The following is a 22,680-nucleotide window of genomic DNA, read 5'->3' as shown; positions in this document are numbered from 1 at the left end:
ATTACACAAGAAACCTGGAAAACGGGCTTGTTAGCTTCTGTTCTCCTGGGACTAAGCCTTCTTTAACATCTCCTTGCCGGGAAGATGTACAGTGGACCTAGCCTGCTCTGGTATGGGACGGCAGGGGCTCAGTCTGTGACAAATGATAAAGGAGGGCAGGCAAGAGGATCATTATCAAGCCTTTGGGCCGAAAACAGATCAGACCTTAGCTTGGTGCAACAGAGCTGTAAAGAAATGGAAGTACCTTCTGTTTATGAATCAGTGTAGTCCTACTTAGAAAAAGAAGAAATAAAGCATAACAGATATGTCAAATTTTCTGCTAAGGTGAAAATGCACATTAAGGTCTTCCTGTTTCTTTCAGTTCCTAGGCTGTCATTCCAGTCCCCATTTTAGTGTTCAGGGTTATCTGCAAGTGCATTGCTTTATGTAGTTAAACATTGATGCAATGCACAATCTGATTTTCAATTCAAATTCTTCTTACTGAGGTTAGCAAACATATTTTGGCCTGATTATTCTAATACAGACACAGGCCTGACAGTAGCTTAAAAAAATAAAAGCAAAATACATGTTGCAGAAGTAGCAAGATCAAGGCAAGTACACTAAGGATGTGCCCACACACGTCAGTTTGCCTAGCAATAAGCCGTGGTGTATGTGCCTGTGTGTGTGTGTGTGGGGGGGGGGGGGACATCCCATTTGTCATTTACTTGACAAATGACCAAGCTCATCATGGATTGTTACCTTCCTTTTCCCCCTTTGGTCTAACAGCAGGTCCTCCAGGAGCATTTGTAGCTCAAGATACTTTCTCCAGCAAAACTGGGAACCATTCTGTCTCACCTTGGTTTTATCCCCACTTTTTTCCAGATCATTTTTCATATGCTCCATTTTGACAGCTCTTCCAGTGTGCCCAAATGGTGCCCACATGTGCACAGAGTTTCACTAATTTTAAAAAATAGCCTGAACAATTCTAGAGTTGTCGGTGTGTGCATTTCCTCAAAACGGAAAGATTTCCTAAGGTTTTTCAAGGTGGGGCACCTGTTACCAAATTGTAGCAGATACCAACCATAGATATTGACACAAAGAGGCTCTAGACAAGGTTGTATTTTGGATTTTGCAAAACATTATTTTTGGATGATTGGCAAGTCAAAGCAAAGATGTAAAGTGATATTTGCTCACCTAAAGGGGGTGGGAAGATTTATCACCTCTTGGCACAAGGATTATTAGTATTATTATATTTCTATACTTCACATAGCCAAAGCTGTCTGGGAAGTTTACAGTAATTATCACTGAATCATATACTCAGGTCACCCATCGAGAGTCTAACTAGGCCTGACTCTCCTTAGTTTCCAAGATTAGGCAGGATCAGGCACTTCAGGCTATATGAAAGCTCAGGGTATTTCATATCCTTCTGTACCCCCAAGCTTGTCCACCCTTTTGTGAGACTCTAGGTACTCAGGAAGATGGAAAAGTGCATTTCAGCCCTTTTTACTGGAGCTAGGTGTACTGACAGCTGTCAAAACATGGCTTCCCTTTTAAAATTGAGATTTAGATGGCTAAAGGGAGGTTTTTGACAGGACATATACAGTTAATGGAATTACTATATATCCCTCTCCAACAACCCCCACCCCATCAGCCCTGCCTAAATAAAATTTGAAAAGGTATAACTGAAAACAGTATCATCAGTAGTGACCGTCCCAAGACAGTAGTATTTATTTATTTATTTGGCTTGCTTGTATGTCGCCCCATTCGCATAAGCCTCGGGGCGGCTTCCAATCAAATAAATAACAATATACAAAAATATACAGAATTGGAAACATCCCGGAGTTAGATAAAAGCAATAAATAATTTAACAATCAATTAAAATAACATTTAAATAAAAAGGTCTTGGCCTGGCGCCGAAAAGCAAATAATGACGGCGCCAGGCAGACCTCTCTGGGGAGCGCATTCCACAGATGGGGCGCCACAGCAGAGAAGGCCCTCCTCTGGGTACTCACCCATCTAATTTCCTTCATGGAGGGTTCCCGGAGAAGGGCCTCTGCCACTGATCTTAGAGGGCAGGAGGGCACGTATGGACGGAAGTGCTCCTTCAGGTACCCAGGTCCCAAGTCGTTTAGGGCTTTATAGGTAAGCACCAGCACCTTGAATTGGGCCTGGACTTCAATGGAGAGCCAGTGAAGCTGACGAAGGACTGGGGTTATATGAGAACAACTCAGTCCCCGTCAGCAACCTGGCAGCTCTATTTTGCACCAATTGAAGTACCCGGAGCGTCTTCAGGGGCAGTCCCACATACAGCGCATAGCAGAAGTCTAATTGGGAAGTGACCAATGCATGCATCACTGTCGCCAGGCAATCGTCCTCCAGGTAGGGACACAGCTGATGGATCAGCCGAAGCTGATGGAAAGCGCTCCTCGCCACGGCTGACACTTGAGCTTCCAAGGTCAGCTAGTAGTATACAAAAACCTTAAATAAATAAATAAAACAAAAGGGGACAGACGTGACTGGGGGGAGGGGGTAGTTGCAGCAAGTCAACCTGGCTCCTGAGTGTGAGGGGAGAGAGGAGAAGCAAGCTATTGACGCACGGATCCCACCGTGCCACTTGGGCATTGGTAGGCTGAATGCTGGCAATTGGCTGTGCTTTGGGCAAGGGGTCTTTTGCAAGTGTTTCTCAGCATCTTACTTGCTACAGCCCACAACCCACAGTGGGGAGGGTCATCCAGGTTCAGACAGTACACTAACTCACCATGGGTGAAATGAATTGTACTGCAGACCATGGGTTCTTTGGGTGGCATGTTGGAAAACAAACTAGCCTGAGTTCAGAGGACACGGCACACCATCGTGGCTTCAGATTAGCCCGAGTTCAGATGATCTGGCTTATTAGCCATGGAAAGTGTGCTGCATGATGCAGTTCTAATTGTGGGATTGTACAATAGGCATGATTCAATGACAACTATGAATACTGAAGTCATGTAGTTCAGTGTGAGAGTTAAGAACATAACAAGAGCCCTGCTGTACAGGACCAAGAGTCAAATAGACCAGCTGTGACTAATGTGATGATGCTTATGGGAAGCTTACCAGCAGGCCTCCAGGATTTTTGCATAATTGGGCTTCAGGTGTTCCTCGAAGGAAGCAACAAAGAAAAGAACTGATATCCGAGCTTAATTTCATATGAATTTATTTAGCTTAGGTTTTCAGCATTTAAAAGTGCACCGTCTACTGTCAAAGCAACAGAGTGCAAGATTTCTGCATGCAATTGAATGCTGGGTTTGGGCTGGGAAAGTTCTGAGGGGCATTTTTACTTACTAACGCAGCCATTTAATAGGAGGGCTTTGCAAGTCACTTTCTCGACTGTATAACCTACCTTATGTCTAGCACAATCCATATCCCTCGATTACATGGGGATGGGAAGCAGGGCACTGACCACCTGGCAGCCTATTCTACCATTAAAACAGTTGGGATCTACAATATCAGTGCTACTTCTAAAATGCTGAATAAGAAAAAAAGTTTCTCTCTCTCAGCTGCTGTGTTCAAGGCGACCTTATCCTTCCCAAGCACAGTTACATTGAAATCCGAAATTTCTCCACTAATTTCTGAACATGTCTTAATTTCCTCCCTGGAAAAAATAGACTTCACACTGCTCACAATAAGAATCAGTGAGATAGCTCTTCAGTTTTCTATTTCTATCAGGCAAGCCTCCTTTTTCTTTCTCTTCTTTATTTCACACTGATTCAAGCAGCGTCGCACTCTTAAAGTTTATCTCTACCTTACCAGCGCGCCTGTCCCATGGTGATGACGTGATCAGTCGTGACTGCCGGACAGTGCTGTGACGTGGCAGGAGGCGGAAGCGATGTTGCGGCAGGTGGGAATGAGGGGTCCCGGGGCGCCGCTGTTTCTCTCCGAGCGGGCTGGCGAGGGGGCAGCGTTGGTGCTGGACGAGGAATGGGTGCTGGGGCCACACATCAGGGGGGCTGCGGGAAAAGTGCTGGGGCTCTTGTCAGGGACTGCACACATTTGCGTTTTGCTGCAGATGACATGCACGGCGGGGCGGGGGGAGGTGTCGAAGTCGGGCTTTTGCTCCCACCCTCTTACTTTCTTACTTATTTGTTTAAAGCTTTTATAGACCGCCCCATTACTAACGTCTCGGGACGGATTACAACAAGCAATTATTTCTTCTTTTGCACAAGGGAAATGCTTGCCTGGTTTGTTTGATTGTCATCCTCCCCTTTCCCACTTCTCGTTTCGGCTGTGTTGCTTTTAGTTTACTTAGATTGCGCTGTAAGACCCCTGGATAAGTAGAGTTTAGGCCTAAGTGCAATGAAACTATGCCCACGTGAAGACTGCAGATGGCTGTGAAAGTTGGTGCACCGATGAATGAGCAAGACTCTAAGGTGCCCCACAACACTTGAGAGTAAGCCCCATTGAGGCTAGTGGATCTCCCTTCAAGTAATCATTTGTAAGAGCAGGATTGAGAAGTCTCCAAACTGCTACAGTTCTTGGCCTGATTTGAGTAGTTGCTGCCCTTGAATCTTCACAACTGACAAGGTTCCTATTGTGCTAAGCACCTGTTCATAGTAAAGGTAGTATGGAGTTTTTTGAGTTTTCAAGCGCTGAGCAGGGTTGTTGGGGACAGGTGCACTCATTCTAGAGTGCACTCACTGATAGGGTTCAAGACCCTCTTAACCGCACACAATGAAGACAACAAACTGGTATAGGCAGTGTAAAACCCTCTTAAATTGCCTTTTAAGATGACAGAATATGAAAATACCATTTGACTTTTGGAGTCAATTACATTTAAAAAATGAATATAATCTATTTTGAAAACTTACAGAATTTTTTTAAGCAAAAGCAATATGTTTTGAAATGTCAACAAATCAAAATGATTAAAAATTGTATCTCAGAAAAGTGTATGTGCAGCTTAAAATGTAACTGCTCTTCTAAAGAACTAAAAAATAGGCTGTCTGAACTGAGTTTCATATAACAAAGGAGATGCTTATGCTCTGCAGATCATTCTGCCTTATCCCTGTGCTTGCAAATAATTTGAGCTAATCAGCCTTTTTAGCATTTTAGCTTATCATTTTCATATTATCGAGAGAACTCCAAATTACCTTCCAGCTTAACAGAGAAAAACTAGGAAAGAAGGAAAGAACATTTTTAATATATTCTTGTGCATAGAATTCATGGTAACACATCAGAACCAAATTAGTATTCTGTGCCTCAAACACTGAGTCCTGCTGATTAAAATGTGTCCACGCCCTTTGGAATGTGGGGTTACAGGCATTCCGGGGTGGGGGGGACACATTTTGGAAGAGCAGAAGGAGCTATTACAGGAGCTATTACAGCAGGAGGACACATTACAGAGCAGGAGGAGCTAGACAGCTAGCTTTGGCTGTCTAACTGCAGTGTTTTAGAGGGGCAGAAAAGGAAGCTGAGGTGCCTCCAGACTACATTGTACCTTGGCAGCATTGGCCACCTTACCTCCTAAGCCCTTTCTCTGAGGTTGCTGTTCCAACTTTGGAGAAGCAGCTAGCTTGGTCCTTGCCTAATCTATGGTAAGGAGGTGAGGCAGGGGGTTGCAAGTGCAGATTCTCAGAGTTCTTTTCTGACTTTGAATTGGGATATCTGAACAATTCTATGTCTTCTAGATCCTGTCTGGAGGATGTAGAATTGCCCTGTTCATCTACCATTTACGGTCTGCTGCCCTTATAATGCCAGCTGAACAGTTGTTTATCATTGCACCAGGATATTCAATTCACTATGGCTCTAACACCTGGCCACTTGTTTATCTAGGACAGTAATGATGACACGGAAGATGTGTCACTCTTTGATGCTGATGATGAAATGACCAGGAGGCCCAAGAAATCTAAGATCAGGTAAGTAACTGATTGCACTCGACTGCTATCTCTTTAATATAACAATCATGTCATCACTTGTATTTTGTGTCTGCCTCCCATGCAAGTGAATTTGGGGAAAATGTAATGACGTTGGCTGTTTCTAATAAGAAATATTTTCTGATGTGTTTTGGAGAGGGAGTCTCCCAAAGAGAAATCCCTTATAGGTGGGCTGTGCCTTAGATGAAAATGCCATTATGATGCTTCTCTGAAAACTAAAGAAAGTGGTATAAAAAAAGAAAGAAAGAGAAGTCATCCTGTGGCTCAGTATCATCTCTTAAACACCACCAAAAAGGGATAATAGAAATAGTTTGACCCCTAAACTCTTGTACTGGGACAAAGAGTCTTAGGTTGGCACACAACCACTGCTGGTGGGTGTCATGCTGCTAGTTGGGAAAGTTGGCTGTGGCACTGGATGAGTCCATGAAGCCGTTGATGCATGCCATTCTAGCAGCAAAAGGATTTAGAAGCTTTAAAAGGCCCTTTATTTACATTTTTACAGACTGTCACAATAGCCACATGACTCTTTGGACAGTTTACACAGTTAAAAACTGTCAACAAAACATAAAAAGCAATATATTAACAAATTCAATAAGAAAACATCAATAGTAAAACATCAGTACCAATAAAAATATCCATTCCAACAGCAGGAGCACCAACTGTCATACACTAACAGACTGGACAGCTGCTTATAAATAAAACATTAAAAATCATCAGTTAAGATAACAGCCTAAAATTAGAATTAGAATTAGAACTATCAACAATTAAAATACTCAGAAAATTAAAAAGTCTTTGCCTGGTGCCGAAATGGGTACAAAGAACGTACCTGGCGGACATCTCTAGGGAGCTGATCCCACAGCCCTTTTGCTTACCGTTGCCCTGATGCAGCTATGATTTGTTTGCACTATCTGACACACTTACGTTCTGTTCTGGGAACAACACACCTGCTTGTGAGCAGAACTGCCACTCTCCCAGCTTTTCTTGTCAGCATGAGCGAAGAAAAGTTTGCTTAACCAGAACTGATGGGTAGGCTACGTACACAGCAGTGGCTGCTGCTCACTCAAGCAGGATGTTCTGCTGATAAACTTTTAGAATGGTGTAGTGGAATGTCTCCTCCGCACAGCTTATTATGTTGGAAGTAAAGGAAGTCTGTACGTGAATTGTGATGTTTACCCGGCCTCTTCTCCCACTGCATTTCTATCAAAGAAGCATTGTTGGGGAGGTTTGGCTTACAAGCTGAAGAATTCCCTTTGCTGCCTGGTTCCACTAAACTAGTTTAGTAATAACTTTAATAGTAGTCAAAGCTTTGCTACCTCTGAAGTGCAGTAGTACAAAATTATGGCTAAAATGGTCATCCTTAGAAAGTATTGGGGTTTGGGCAATTTGGACATGTCAGTCATCAACTAAACTATTGTCTTTATGTTTCTGTGACAGGCATCCAATAGCCTCTTTTTTCCACTTGTTCTTTCGGGTCAGTGCAATAATTGTCTACTTAGTCTGCGAATTGTTCAGTAACAGCTACATTGCCTGCATGGTGACGATCATCCTACTTCTGTCGTGTGACTTTTGGGCAGTGAAGGTAAATCGTTCTGCAAAGTATGGTGGCGCTTTAACCTGCTTGCTATCAGAGAGAGCAGAGGCGAGTCAGCCTGATGCGTCCATTCTTGAGTTAGAGTGGGCGTTCGTTTGTCAAAAGTTCCTTACGTTTAGTGATGAAAGTAAAAGGTTGGAGGAAGCTCTTGGTTCTGACTGTAGTAAAGCTACCTCTGAATATAGGCACATTGAATTTCCTAGCTTCTTTTTGAGAATGCTCATTTGAAAAAAAAAAAAAAAAAAAAAAGCATCATCTGAATCAGTCTTGACCCGTTTCCAGAGGTCTTCTAACTATGGTTGATCTTCTCAGATTCATGGGAATTTTGTTTTGTTCCCTTGAAATTAGAGCCCTCCAAACCTCTGAGTAGGATGGCACATCAGTGATGGACTCCTGCGGTTCCTGCAGATTAAGTTGGTGGGAAGGTATGGCAGAGAGGATCTGATCTGTGTTGTTCAGGCTACAGACTGCTTGAAGATCTGAGATGCCCGTAGTCCTGTGAGAACTACATTTCCCATGATCCTGAGTGTTCCAGGCACATTCAGTAGCATCCCAAGCACATTGCAGCCTGAATGGCAGGGTCTAGTTATTCCAGGCAGTGCTGCCCTTCTACCATGGACTCATCTGTGTCAGAGAAGTTGTGAGGAGAGTCTGACCAGAGTTCCCTTAAGATTCTTTTCACCTCAGCATATGTCAGCACCTACAGAGACAAGGGCAGGCATAGGTGTTTTTCCAGCTAAAAGCAGACCCCCCGGGTTTGGGGTGTGTGGATGTGAAATGAAAAGGCCTGAAAATGAAATCCAAAAGGCCTCAGAGCACCACATGTTGTGCTGAGACTGAGGAACTGCAGATTTCACCTCACTCCTATGCTTCCACAAAGTTGTTAGACATGTAGAAACAAAGCTGCCCTAAACATGGATCTGAAAGCCCCGCTTTTCCCCATCTTTCAGTTACTATAACAGCTTTAACAGATATACTTATTACAAATGCTCACACAAGAAAACACACACACGCTTACTGTTGCTTATACTCCATTTATAAACTCCATTTTTTGCTTATCAGCTCCATGTATAGCTCCCTGCCCTTGTAATATGAAATTAAAATTTGCAGACTCTGTAAAATTCCCAGTCAGGAGTCACAACTAATATCATGCTCAAAGCACTGGAGGCTCAAATGTTCAGTAATATGAGCAGCCACAAATCTCTTCACATCCACTAAGTTACTTTGCACCAGTAAAATGTGACAAATGGGCTTTCACTAAATAGGATCATTCTGGTCTTTTGTATTGATTTGTATTTTTAAAACTTTTAAAAATTTTAGTATTCATATTTTCTCTTAGTAAAATGACAGGGTCTGATGTTTTCTAACAGTACAATCCTATAGATAGCTACTTAGAAGCAAGTAGCCCATATACCCATTGAGGGAAGGAATCACAACCTAAATGTATTTATTGACTTAACAAATATGCAGCTTCTATTATGATTTGTAAACAATTTTCAGTGTGCAAGGCAAGAGGCGAGTGTGTTCCCAGCTATGGGTATATGCGCACAAAAACTTACTCAGCACAGCAGACATTTTTGTTCAAATACAGTAATGCCATTGCTTCCTTCTGCTTACAGATGTTCTTTATCTTCTCTCCCTATGTGTATAAACACAGTTCTCGGTGTGATACTTGTCATCTCTTACAATAGTGTTGTTACTGGTCAGTGGCTGAGATCCAGACTGACACTCTGGTGGGAATATGCCATCAGTAAGGTTATGCTGATGGGATGTTCACACCAGAAGAAGAGGGAGGGAGCACATTTAGCTGACTCCCCCTGCCCACCAGAGCCCTTGCATTCCCGAAAATCCAGCCCACTGAAAATGTCCTCCTCTCACCCCTCTTCCTCCACTAGAAGCCTCTACTGGAACAAACACCCATGGACAGAAGGAGCTCTTCCGTTCAGGGTAGAGAATTCAGATCCATCCTAATAGATTTAGTACATTGAGGGTGGATAGAAAAAGGTGAAAGCAAGTGGGTTCCCTTTGTAAAAGGAAGGGCTGCTCATGTCTGCTTCATATCAAGACCTACATTATTAAGATAAGCACAAGTAGGTTTTTATCATGGATAGTGGCTTAAGTAGATTGTAGTAAAGGTCTGACAGACCACTTGAAAAATACTGTCTCAGCTTGCCTGCTGGTTTTGCCCAGCATTTCCAGCAATAGCTATCCCTGTCAGTTTCCCAAGGGAGAGCCCAACTCTGTCACTGGGTAGCTGCCAGGGTTACAGTTTCATTTGAGATGCCGTAGTATGAAAGAGTGGTAGCAACCCATTTTTGTTAACTCAGAACTGCTGAGATATAGTGGTGTTTTTTTTCTTTGCTTTATTGTTGCTGTTGCTTGAAGGGAGCTGATGAATATTTGCTCTTTGGATGTCCCTGCACGTGTGGAAAGAACTGCCTGTGACATAGCTCTTCACACTTTTTCAAGCAGACACTTGTTTCACAAGTCCCAGTCATCCAGGCAGGCAGATGTTCTTTGAGTTATTTTTGTGATAGTTGGAATGGACATTGTGGAGAGCAAACAGCTCAGTTATTCATGATAACAAGCTAGCAGAGCTTTGTAATAAGATGTCTCCATATCACTGGTGACATATGAAATTCTCCTGTGCTAAATTGCATGTCAGACAAACAGCTGCTGTAAACTGAATGGGATCACTGACAATGCAGTCGAAGACTTAGAATGACATGCTGAGCAGCTGCCAGAGGCACAGTTACAGGTAGACTGACAATGTCACTACTCAGCACAAGAGAGGTGGGATCCTTCTTCCTCTTCTGTTAGTGCACAAAGCTGTGGCCATTCTTAGGATTTACCTTTAGCAAGCTAGATGTCTGCTTCTGCATTGGTGTTCTTTCACGCTGTATTTAACTTTCTCTAGAATGTCACCGGGAGGTTGATGGTCGGCCTCCGTTGGTGGAACCAGGTTGACGATGATGGCAAAAGCCACTGGGTGTTTGAAGCCAGGAAGGTAACCATCTCCCTATTGAGAGAAGTATGGAATTGGTGGTATGAGGTGGTGTGTTCTAGTGCTGAAGGCATTTTACATCCCAGTCGTGTGTGTGTGTGTGCGCACGTGCGAGAGAGAGAGAGAGAGAGAGAGAGATCCAGTCTACCCTATCATCTGCTTTATCTAGGTGATTGGCTGCAGCCTCCACTCCTTTTGGTCACATTTTCAGATGGCATGAATTAAAATTCATCTCAAGCAACCAGAGTAGATGGCATTCTGGGCACCTCCACTAGGATTCCTATCAATGCAAGCATCATGTTAGCATGGTTCTCTCCCTTAGCTGTTCCTAGAGTGGGGAATAAATCTCCTCTGGCCATATCTTCTCCCCTCTGACCTAAAATTCTCCCAACTACACTTGTGCTAACTAGGTTTCAATGACCCTGTTTTCAAATCCTGGGTAGCCATAGTCCATGGTTACCATTAACTATGGCATGCATTGGTGATGATCTATGATCTAACTGGCCCTTAAGAAAAATTCACATGGAAACAGGGAACATATACCCTATAACAAATCTTGATCCCTTAGGTTTGGAGAGCAGACAGTATTACATTGATCCCAGCTATTAATATGAAAATATGATTAAGCATTCCCAAGAGAAAATGGTCTCTTTAGTACATCTGTGCTTCCTTTGAGATGCTGTTTCCAGCAGCAGTCCCCTGCATGCTTTAAAACAAGAGGCCCTCTCCTCTCCAGGATTCATAGTTGATCATGGTGGTCCAGTAAGGAGAAGTAGTTGGTCCTGTAACACTCATTTTCAATTTATGTAGTAGCTCTACCTAGCTGTTAGACATTATTTTTCTGTGCATGCATAAATATTTTGCTGGGCTGCTAGTTCATGGCCAAAAACAGTTGGTCCTCAAGTATTTATTTTGCGCAAATGGAAATACATTTCAGTGAGGGAAATGTCCTAAAAGCTTGAGACAGACAGTTTTGTACTGCATAACTTGTTAGTGGAATTATTACATCCTCCTTGTTCATGGTGTTGTAATTGGTATGCCACATTCTTTTTTCTTTCTCTTTTTTAAAAAATACTTTTCTTATTTACTCATGGCTTTTTATATGCTGTCACATAACTAAAGTTATTTGGACGGTTTACAATAATAATGTTGAAATGCAATCCAAACTTAAAAATATGAGTACAGCATTGTGTTTATGACTTTTGAACTACATTGAAGCAACATTTCTTAACATTCTTAGGCATCTACTCAGAAGAAGAAAACCACATCAGAAGCAGAGTCTAGAATCTTCTGGTTAGGATTGATCACATGCCCTTTGCTGTGGGTAATTTTTGCCTTCAGCGCCCTGTTTTCCTTCAAGGTGAAGTGGCTGGTGAGTGAAGTGCTTGATAGATGCCTGACTAAACTTGTTCCTTTGACAGCAGCAAGGTCTTGACTCTTGTTTGTGGTGTTTTCCTTTACAGGCAGTTGTCCTTATGGGTGTGGCATTGCAAGGAGCCAACCTTTATGGTTACATCCGGTGCAAAGTAGGCAGCAGGAAGAGCCTAACCAGTATGGCAACCTCGTTTCTAGGGAAGCAGTTCCTGCGACAGGTATTTTGTATTTTCTTTATATAACTGTCTTTCCCACTCCTGGTGCATGCCGTGGTAACGATCTTCCAACTTTGCATTCTCTGAATTTTTAGAGCAATTTCCTTTGTCCACACAGTGAAAGCTTTAAGAGTTTGTGATCCAGTTCTGGCAAAAGTATGTTTCCCAGGCCTCAAACATGGGTTACTGCACAACTTTTCCTCTGCCTTTTCCTGCTGAGAAAGCACGACACGCAAGCTTTAGTGTGTTCTGCTTTGTTTGCCAAACATCATCTCCTTGTGGAGAAATATATTTTGTTTCTTTGACAGCAGTGAGGTTATGACTCTTGCTTGCTGCCATTTTATAGGAAAGCCTATGACTAAAGCATCACCTTCCGAAAGATCATGGTTCTTTCTGTGCACCTCTCTTGTCCAGACTCACCGTTAGGAGATTAGCTCCTCCCCTGTAGAAATGAATAGCAGGGTGCAAGCAAGGTGGTACATCCTTTGCCAGGCAAATGACCAATAAGTGGGCATTTGTCCATGTTCATATGCCAAAGCCATTTGAATAGGGTTCCTTTGTGTATGCACCAAGTCTCTTTGCCATTTGTGCCCAGTGCATTTGCCTTTGCTCTTTATATGCCTCCTTTCCTAGACTGTAAGGCCCCCCCCCCATTCCCTTGTTCTTCCTGAGTAATATAATGGCCTGTTTCTGAACTGTTCTGGCTTTGAAAGATCCTTCTTACATCTTAGACGGTCAGAGGTGTGGATGTTTGTGAAATGAAGAAAACTGTGATACAGTTGATAGACTAACCAGTCTGGAAGCTCCCTGAGTGACCTTGGGCCAGTTACTTTTCATTTACCTACCCTTCCTCATAGGGTTTTTGTGATCATAAAAGTGGAGTGATCCTCATCTATGCCTACCTGAGCCCCTTGGAGGAAAGACTCTAAATGCGACCATAACAATCTCACCATCTGTAATTTAGATCATGCCCTTCTGTTTCTTCTTCCTCAACCATCTCATTCCTGCTGTTGCCTGGACTGTTGATACATTATACTGCATCTGTATTTTCCTGGAAATATGTAGGTTTCATAGACTAAAAACCATCTTTAGGGTAATAGTTGATTGATGCTTTGACCACCCAAATAACCAGGTCCAGAAAATACGCAGTGCTTCTTCTGATTTTTTAACATATATATTAAGACCTGTATATTAACTTCAATATTAGTGTCATTAAAAATAAGTATATACTTTCCATCCAATTGGTATGTTTCCAGTTTACCTGGGACTTGAAATGGATGTTCAGCTAATTTCATAAGAGATAGAAACATAGAAACAGCGCGAGTCAGAAGGGACCTCCCGGGCCATCTAGTCTGACCTCCAGCACCAGCCAGCTCCGCTCATGACATGCCCACCATGTGCACATCCAGCCTATCCTTGAACACCCGCACCTATGGGGCCTCAATGACCTCTCGTGGAAGCCCATTCCACACCCTCGGGGTCCTGACTGTCAGGAAGTGCTTCCTGGCATCCAAATGGAACTTTGGCTCCCTGAGCTTTGCTCTGTTGGAGCGCGTTCTGCCTTCCTCTGCAGGGGAGAGCAGGTCTCTACCATTTCCATGTGACATCTCCTCACATACCTGTATGTTGCCAACATGTCCCCTCTGAGTCTCCTCCAGGCTGAAGAGACCCAGTTCCCTCAGCCTCTCCTCATACCCCATCCCCTGCAAATCAGCCACCAACCTTGTGGCCCTATGCTGCACTGACTCTAACCTGGCTATATCCTTTCTGTAATGAGGGGCCCAAAACTGAGCACAATACTCCAGTTGCAGGCACACCAGAGTCATGTAGAGTGGTAGTAATACCTCTCTTGATCTAGAAGTCACACTTCCGGCTATGCACCCAAGGGTGGCATTCGCCCTCTTGACCACCGCATCACACTGCTGACTCATGTTTAGCCTGTAGTCAACCAGTACCCCGAGGTCCCTTTCACAAGTGCTGCTCTCCAGCTACTTGTCTCCTAACCTGTACTTATGACACCCATTCCTATGCCCCAAGTGCAAGACCTTGCACTTATCCACATTGAACGCCATACTGTTGTCTCCTGCCCACTTTCATAGTCTGTCCAGATTCTTTTGGATCTGGAGTACCTCCTCCTCAGTTGTGGCCACTGCCTCAGTTTTAGTGTCGTCTGCGAATTTGATCAGCAGACTGTTCACCCCTTCTTCCATGTCATTAATGAAAAGATTAATCAGGATCGGCCCCAGGACAGAGCCCTGTGGGACCCCGCTTGTCACTGGCCGCCATCCTGATGATTCCCCGCAAATGGTTACCTGCTGCTTTTGGTCAGTCAACCATGCCCTAATCCACCGGACAGTGCTTTGGTGTATCCCAATACTCCTCAGTTTCTCCACCAGGGTATCATGGGGCAGTTTGTCAAAGGCCTTGCTTGAAATCCAGGTATACCACATTCACTGCATCCCCTCCATCTAGCCATCTCGAAACCTTGTCATAGACTTCCACAAGGTTTGTCTGGCAGGACCTGTTTTTGTGGAAGCCGTGTTGTGTGGCTGTCAGCCTCCCTTCCCTATCTAGCATCACTAGATCTCTCTCTATTATGAGCCTTTCCATTGTTTTTCTTACAATGAACATAAGGCTAACAGGTCTATAATTCCCCATGTCCCTTCTACTACCCTTTTTGAAAATTGGGGCCACTGATGCCACCCTCCAGTCCTCTGGAACTTCACCCATTCTCCACAAGGTCTCAAAAATGGAGGCCAGCAGGCGTGAGAGAACCCCTGCCAACTCTCTAAGTACTCTCGGGTGTAACTCGTCAGGACCTGGCACCTTTGTAATGTCCAATGCCCTGAGGAGCCCCTCGACTTCAAGGGGGTGACTCTAATCTGTGCCCCTAAAAGTCCCCAGCCTCATCTAATCTCCTGTGCGGATATCCCCTTCCTGCTTTGGGGAGAACACAGAGGCAAAATAGTCATTTAGCATCTGTGCTTGTTCCCTCATATCAGTCACTGGATCTCCTTCCTCCTTATTTAGTGGTCCCACCACTTGTCTCCCCTTCCTCTTCCTATTTACATGCTGAAAGAAGCCCTTTTTGTTGCTCTTGATATTCTTGGCAAGTCTCAGCTCGTAATCAGCCTTAGCCTTGCGAAGAATCCTTCTGCAACAGGCCTCCTTCTCCCGGTATACCCTTTTGTCTATTTCCCCCAGTACCCATTTCCTATGGAGGTTCCTCTTTCGTCTAATCTCCCTAACCACCTCCTTTCGCATCCATGGCGGCACTCTCCTCTGCCTCCCCACCTTACTGACTAGAGGTATCGTCAAGGCTTGCGCCTCCAAAACCTCCCTTTTGAGTGCCATCCACCCCTCCTCAACTCGCTTACCTTTCAGTAACCTATCCCAGGAGACTTTCCCCAATCTGGCCTTCAGTTGGCCAAAGTTGGCCCTCTTGAAGTCCCAGCTTCTAGTGCTTGACCTGCTGCATGTCCCCATTCCTTTGAGTGATCACTCGCATCCAGAGCTCCCCTAATCTGTGCTTCATCTATCAGCTCCTCCCTATTGGTCAAGACCAAGTCAAGGATGTTTCCCTTCCTCGTCACCTCTCGGACCCTCTGTGTGAAAAACCCTCCCTCTATAGCTTCTAGGAAGTGATGTGACTTGGCTGTCACTGCCGAGTGAGTCTCCAAACTAATATCTGGGAGATTGAAATCTCCCATTATTACTATGTCTCTCCCCCGAGATTTCCTTAGAATCTGGCCTGTCAGGACATCATCCAGGGTCTCAAGTTGACCTGTGGGGCGATAACATACCCCCACTGTCAGGTCCCTTTCCCTATCAAAACCCCTTAGTTTCACCCAGACTGCCTCTACCGAATCCCCATCTGTGTTGCATTCTATCTCACTGCATCCTATCCCTTCCCTGACGTATAAAGCCACGCCCCCACCTCTCTTTCCCTTCCTGTCCTTTCTAAAAAGGTGATACCCTTCTATGTTCACATTCCAGACTTGCCTTTCATCCCACCAAGTTTCTGTGATCCCCACCAGGTCATACCCTCCTATTCCCAGGAGAGCTTCAAGCTCTTCCTGCTTATTACCCATGCTCCTAGCATTGGTGTACATACACCCCAACTCCTTCCCACCGCTTCCTTTCCTTGGAGTTCCCAGCCTCCTCCTTCCTCCCACCCTCCCTGATACCTGGCCCCTCTCTGTAGGAGTCCTGTCAGTCCCTGCAGTATCTCTAAAACCCTGCTCCCAGAGCCCTGATCCTCCCCCCACATTTGTCCAGTACAGACACATTACTGGGGAGCCTGAATGCACCCACCCACCCCCCTCCCAGCTCAGTTTAAAGTCTTCCGGACGAAGCTCGCTAGAGCTTCTCCAAAGGACCTTGTCCCCATCCTCTTGAGGTGTAACCCGTCCCTTGCCAGAAGTCCATTGGCAAGAAAATGAGTGCAGTGGTTGAGGAACCCAAAGTGGTCCTTCTGGCACCACACCCTAAGCCAGTCATTCACCTAGGCGACCCTCTTATCCCTGCCTGGCCCAAATCCCTGGACTGGTAAGATAGTTGAGAGGGCCACTTGGGACTTAAGGTCCCTGAATTTCTTCCCCAAGGCCTTGAAGTCCCTGGTGATCCCACCCACACCCTGCCTGGCCACATCGTTTGTGCCCACATGGATCACCAGGAGCGGCTGGTGACCCCCGGAGCGAACAAGACACTCCACTCTGTCCTTCACATGCTGGATGCGTGTGCCCGGCAGGCAGTAAACCTCCCTTGTCTCCAGGTTGGGGCGGCACACCGCCAGCTCAGTGCCCCTCAGCAGGGAGTCCCCAACAACAATCACCCGCCGCCCCGTCTTCCTGGTGGTGGTGGGCGGTTGTGCCCTGGCCCTTGCCTCTCCTGACCTTTCCTGCTGATCCCCCGAGGCCTCATCAGCCTCAGCCTCCCCAAGCAGAGAGAACCTGTTTCCCAGCTCCAGATTGGTGCCAGGAGAAGGAGGAGGCCGTGCTGGCCTCCTCCTCCTGTGGATGACATGCCTGCATGTCTCCGCAGCTGCTCCTCCCGAGGTCTCTCCCTCAACCCTCTGTCCAGAGGGGGGCTGCTCTGGGGGGGCCTGGAGAGCTCCCTTGGCCCTCAGGCACCTCACCTCCTCTTTTAGCAGGGTCACCATCTTGCACCGAGGGCAAGTGTATCCCTGCCTCTCCTGGGGGAGAAGGGCGAACATGTCGCAGCTGTCACAGCGGACAGTAACACCCGTGACTCCCGCCAAGGCCATCTCCTGGTCTGCCATCGGTATCCCTTCCGAGACCTTACCTTGGTCCCCTGCCTTGTTTGTCCTGCAGTTCCTCTCACTCGCCCAGTTCTCCCAGGCAAAAACCCACTCGCACACACACACAAGGATAAAATAAAGTTAAATTTATAAAATAAACTTAAATTTAAATTGGAGAAAAAACAAAGCACAGCACAAAACAAAACAAAAATCCTCTGTGTCCCAGGGAAGGGAGTCCCCCGGACAGCCCGGGCCACAGCTAAGGGACTCAGTCAAGGGATGATGCCCTTGTCGCGTCGCCCTTAACGTGTCGCCGTTGGTACCGCCAAAGGCTGAGCTCCGCCTTATCAGTCCCTCAGGCCGGTGGCCCCGCCTGCCAGCTTCCTCCTGGCCCCTCTGGCCTCTCTGCCCCACCCCTTCCTCTCTGCTGCTCCTGGCCCTCTGCTCCCCCGCCCAGCTCCCACCTTGCCTTCGCCAGTCCCCTGGCCACTCAGCACTCTCTCCCAGCCTGTGCCTCTGCTGCTCTGCCAAGGGATCATATATCCAGGCCTTAGTGGTCACTAAGGAACAGTGTCTGACTCACTACTAAATTATAACTTCCAGCTGGAAGAACTTATATGAACATGCCCATATGGAAGAATTTATTTAAGCTGGACAAAATCCTCCTCTTCTTTACCCCGCACAAATATTTTGTCCTTAGAGGTTGAAATATCCCTAGGCCATTGGTCTGTGCACACCATCTTTGGTTCTGTAGCTATATAGTATAGGATGTACCTTTCCAAAGGTGGGGATGGTTCAGCTTCTTGAGCAATTTTTCCAAGGAGGCTTGTCTGCTGTTTCATTCTAATCTAATGCTGCATTCCTTTTCTTTGCAGACTGTGTCTAAAGAGGACCAAGCAGTATCTTGAAGATCACAGAGTTCCCAGTTTCCATTTTGATTCCTTCTGAAGAATGAGAGAAATATTTCCTTCACCTCTGTACAGGAAATTTATAATATGTGTGGATTTTTGTAATTAAATCTATCTTATAGCAGTGTTAGCTATTTCTCTCTCTCTCTCTTTCTCTTTTTTAATGATATACATTTTGCAGAGTCCTTCCTGACACTTAACTAGCTGCTGGACTCTCCAAGTGAAATAACTCCATTTTTATTTAAGTAAAATACCTTGATGACAGATGGTAGCTATTTATGACACTACATTTATTAAGTAGTTTCTGGACCCATGAGCTTTGATGTGAAATACTGGGCAGTCCCAAAAACTGCTCATCTGAGAAGCCACAGATCAAGGGCTTGAGCAGTTTCCATCATGTGGGAACTTCAGAATGCAATCTCTAATATAGCATCTGATGTAGCTACATAATTGCTTTGTTTCTTGCTGGTTTTTAAAACAGCAAGTGTCCTAGCTCTTAAGTGTGTGGAGGAGAATCTGAAAAACAGGTGGATAGCTTCTATTAGAGTTAGGAACTGGAAGAGGAGCCTTAAAACTCCCAGTTTTGCAAGTGGAGCAAAGGGACCCCGATGTCTCTTAAGTTACAAAATTGGTTTTGGCAAAGGATTAAGCTTTCCTGAATGCAGGATCTGAAACTATGTAGTTGGGATTGTTTGTTTGTTTGTTTGTTTTTGCATGGCCTCATCCCCTGTTCCATAACACCATTCTGCAATTTTATTGATGTTTTTGTGGTGTACATGCAGTAGCCTGTTAGGATTGCATAGCAACTATCCTTTTTCATGTTTATCATTTTAGCTAAATGGTCATGAGAACAATCTGTGTGCACCCTTATGAAAGTTGTACTGAAAAGTGAACGTATCTGTCTATCCATTTGATACAGCTGTTTCTTGGATAATGACAGAGTAGGTAAAAGTTTAATCCACAGAAAGTAAAGAACAATACTATCCCTACTCACACAAAATAGTTGACTAATGCAAAATGGTTGACTTTGATATGGTGTATTTCAAAGTATAAATCAAGAACCCTTTATCTTATTATTGATACAAAATGTTTGTGTTCATATGGAACACTGAACTGGTACAGCATTATATTAACACACATTGCCTTGTTCACTCCCCTTCTTTTCTTTTGTGGTGTGGCCAAGGGGAAAAGATTGGCAGTTTTTGCTTTTGCTTTTTATCTAACTGCAGTTTAGTGTTATGCCAAAACTGAAGAAAGTTTGGGTTAGTCCAAATAATAGTTTATTGAAATAAGCTATGGTCAAACTGGTCTATGAAACTGACTCATTTCAATAAACCATATTTAACCACAGCTGTTCGGACATAAGAATAGATTCTGGTTCATTGAAAAGGAAGGATGAGCTCCGGATTTCTTCATAACTGCACTGGAGGTTGCGGGTGGGGAGAAGTCCAGTCCACAGATCACCCCAGTGTTGGCATACATTGTGACCCAGGAAAAGATCGGGGTTACATCTATGTTGCATGTGCATCTTGCTATACATAGAAAGTACTGTATGACTGGAGGGGGGGCGTGTCCTGCCCATGCAGTGAATTGGTGGGGTGGGTTGCACAACGGGCCACATTGCCCCAGTCCACACAGAGCATTTCACAGGCACGGAGCAGAGATGCACGCCAGCCTGAGACTCTCGTTACCACTTGTACTTTTATGAGAACAGGCCCCAGGTTGGCAGTGACATGAGCACTGAACCATTAAAATAATTTCTTCAGAACTGGTGCAATTCGAGAGTTAGAGCTTTTTTTAAATTTAGGGGCAGTTTTCTGTCATTGTCTCTGTCCATGTCCGATTTGGGAATAATTGAAGCCATCCAGAGACATCTTGCACCGCACATACTGGTTCAGTGCAATTCAGCCAGCTTGGGAGTGGCACCCCACTGCAAGGCCCCTTGTTATGCAGCTGCATTTTCTTCCCCCTTTGCTGCCACTGACTGAGTCCAGCCTGTTCACACCATGACTGGTTAGGCTGCTTTTCAGACTCAGGACTAAACGTTACTAACCGTACTAGAGCTTTGTAAATGCACTTCTGAAATCAAAGTGTTCATTCTAATGTGATCAATTTTCATATATCTAAAAGTGTTTAAATGGAAATTAAAAGTTGTATGACTCAGTTGCTTTTCAAGAAAAGTTGGCAAGCTATAATTAGCAAAGAAGCAGTGATTGGTAGTTAATAATGTTGCCTAACGGGGGTTCAAAAGAACCTTTCAGTTGGCAAGATTCTAAATGGAGTGTTGACAGTTAAGCTTTGTGCTTGGATATCCTAGTAATGTGAGGATTGGGTTTGACTTCTTGGGATACTAAAAGCAATGTACTTAAAATCTGATCTGCATTGTGCATGTTTTTGAAACCTTACAAATTAACATGTTTTTTGAAAGAAATATATTTTTTTAAAGTTGTGTAACTTTGAAGTTGTTTGATTAGTGTGCGGACATCATTTGTCTGCAGTAATGTAATGTCTGTTGTGCTGATTAATAAGCATATGTTTTTAACCTGGCCTCCTTTATCCGTCTTTCTTTGTACGTTTTGTTTGCTGTTGGTCTATTTTGCCAGTTCACATTTTTCTCACACCCTTGTCAGTTGTATTCTCTGAAGTTTTCCATAGTCCTGAGGTCTTCTTTAAAGAAATGGAATTGTGTCAGCCTTGTTGGTCCTAATGGCCAATCAAGTTGAGCTTGTCACCATCAGCTTGTCAGTGAAGCTATTGAGTAAGAGCAGCCTATACTGATTGGTTATTGAATCTTCTAGGCAAGCTCAGGTTAATCTAAGCTTGGGAGTCTCTCAAGAGTGATTTAGTGCTTCAGCCTTGATTTTCAAGAGATTAATTCCAGCTGTATCTCGGGCTGACAGCTGCAGCACTTGGTGACTTGGAATGGGCCCTCATTGATCTGATGCCAATAGGTCTTTCATGCTTCAGATACCATAGTGTTTCAGTGAAATCAGTCCACATTTTCAGTTGTGAACCATCAAGTGTTGAGTAAAACGTGATGCTCTTGACTGTGTGAGTCATGCTATTCTTGAATGTACATATTACTCACAGCACATGAACATCCATGGTACTTTACAGAGTTGAAAAGGCAATATAGCTGCGTCACTGATCCCTAGAAGCTTACAATCTTCTTCCTGGTTTTCACCAATTCCTCTCTCACATTTTCTCCTGCCCCATAGAACCGGCTGCAATGTACTTCATCAGGCATGATATTGGCAGTTTCATTATTAATGAACCCCACAGTGGGAATGGCTATTCCAGCAGCCACAAACTGAGCCGATGCTTTCATCAAGCTGTCCAAAATCTTGGGATTCTTCTCCTTGTATGTAAGTCACTTCCACATCAAATCCCTTTAGAATTTATGATTTCTTTTTTTAGAAGTTAGGATTGTTTTTGTCCCAGTGGACATGACTTGCTTATTTCCTAATTTAATTCCTGTTCCCACAGTTTGAAGAGATCCTTCTGGCACTCTTTCATTTTTTGATTAAGTTACATTTAACTATTGTCATCAGCAAGCTTGGTCACTTAATCCCCGATCATTTAGGAAAATGTTAGAAAGCACTGGTTCCAATATAAATGCTGTTTAATTCCTTCCTCTGTGAGATTAAATGGACATTTATTTATTTACATATATTTATAGGCCACCTATAATTGCCAAGGCCTTCCTAGGTGGCTTACAATGTGTAAGTTCTTGTTATTGGAATTAATCAAATCCATTTATCCTGTTTTTCTTGCATGGAATTTGAGTCGAGGAATAACCATTTATATGTAGAGCTATCTTGATTTCTTATGTTTGTCTTCATGTAAATTTTCCATTCTGGGAGGGTGATGAACCACTTTATCTTGGTCATACAGGGGATAAATCATCAGGCGATGATTATAGGCAATGAAAAAGAAACGAAATGCATTGATACAAGATGGGGAATATCTGGCTCAACAGAACTGAAAAAGAAAAGACCTCAGAGTAATTGTGGACAATAGGCTAAACATGAGCCAACGATGCGATGCAGCCTCCAAAAGGGCAAATGCTATTTTGGGATGCATTAACAGAAGTATTACTTCCATATCATGAGAAGTGGTAGTTCCTCTATACTCCTCACTAGTCAGACCTCACCTGAAATACTGTGTCCAGTTCTGGGCACCAAGATTTAAGAAAGATGCAGGTAAATTAGAAAGGGTCCAGAGGAGGGCAACAAAAATGATCCAGGATTTGGAAACATTGCCCTATGAGGAGAGACTGAGAGAAGTGGGCATGTTCAGCCTTGAGAAGAGAAGACTGAGCAGGGACATGGTATCCCTCTACAAGTACCTCAAAGGCTGTCACAAAGAGGAAGGTCAAGAGCTCTTCTTGCTGATGCCAGAGTGCAGGACACAGAATACTCAATTCAACCTGTGACAACCCAGATT

General features: G+C 44.3%; 1 protein-coding gene across 3 annotated transcripts; it reads left to right on the top strand.

The window, feature by feature from the left end:
- Positions 1-3,804: 3,804 nt before the first annotated feature.
- LOC123035554 (Golgi apparatus membrane protein TVP23 homolog B) lies at positions 3,805-22,230 on the top strand. Of its 3 annotated transcripts, XR_006416981.1 has the most exons (9): positions 3,805-3,853; positions 5,782-5,864; positions 7,317-7,461; positions 10,391-10,480; positions 11,718-11,849; positions 11,941-12,069; positions 18,202-18,303; positions 21,453-21,599; positions 22,129-22,230. XR_006416981.1 is itself a non-coding variant. In XM_044453892.1 (7 exons), the coding sequence occupies exons 1-7, from the start codon at positions 3,842-3,844 to the stop codon at positions 18,232-18,234; spliced, it is 624 nt and encodes a 207-aa protein (XP_044309827.1). In that variant the 5' UTR covers positions 3,805-3,841; the 3' UTR covers positions 18,235-20,776. The 3 variants fall into 3 exon arrangements, 2 of the variants coding, with proteins under 2 accessions (XP_044309827.1, XP_044309828.1); XM_044453892.1 differs by lacking the exons at positions 21,453-21,599; positions 22,129-22,230 and having other exon boundaries at positions 18,202-20,776; XM_044453893.1 differs by lacking the exons at positions 3,805-3,853; positions 21,453-21,599; positions 22,129-22,230 and adding an exon at positions 4,125-4,571 and having other exon boundaries at positions 18,202-20,776.
- The last annotated feature ends 450 nt before the right edge of the window (positions 22,231-22,680 follow it).

The sequence above is a fragment of the Varanus komodoensis genome, unplaced genomic scaffold (genome assembly GCF_004798865.1).
Source record: "Varanus komodoensis strain SLA01 unplaced genomic scaffold, ASM479886v1 scaffold7_1, whole genome shotgun sequence".
In the NCBI taxonomy this organism is placed as follows: domain Eukaryota; kingdom Metazoa; phylum Chordata; class Lepidosauria; order Squamata; family Varanidae; genus Varanus; species Varanus komodoensis.
This window is presented reverse-complemented; position numbering and strand designations above follow the sequence as displayed.

Coding starts and splice junctions, on each gene's coding strand:
- LOC123035554 (XM_044453892.1), top strand. Junction 5,865..7,316: donor CCCAAGAAATCTAAGATCAG/GTAAGTAACTGA, acceptor TTTCTGTGACAG/GCATCCAATAGCCTCTTTTT. Junction 12,070..18,201: donor GGAAGCAGTTCCTGCGACAG/GTATTTTGTATT, acceptor TTTTCTTTGCAG/ACTGTGTCTAAAGAGGACCA.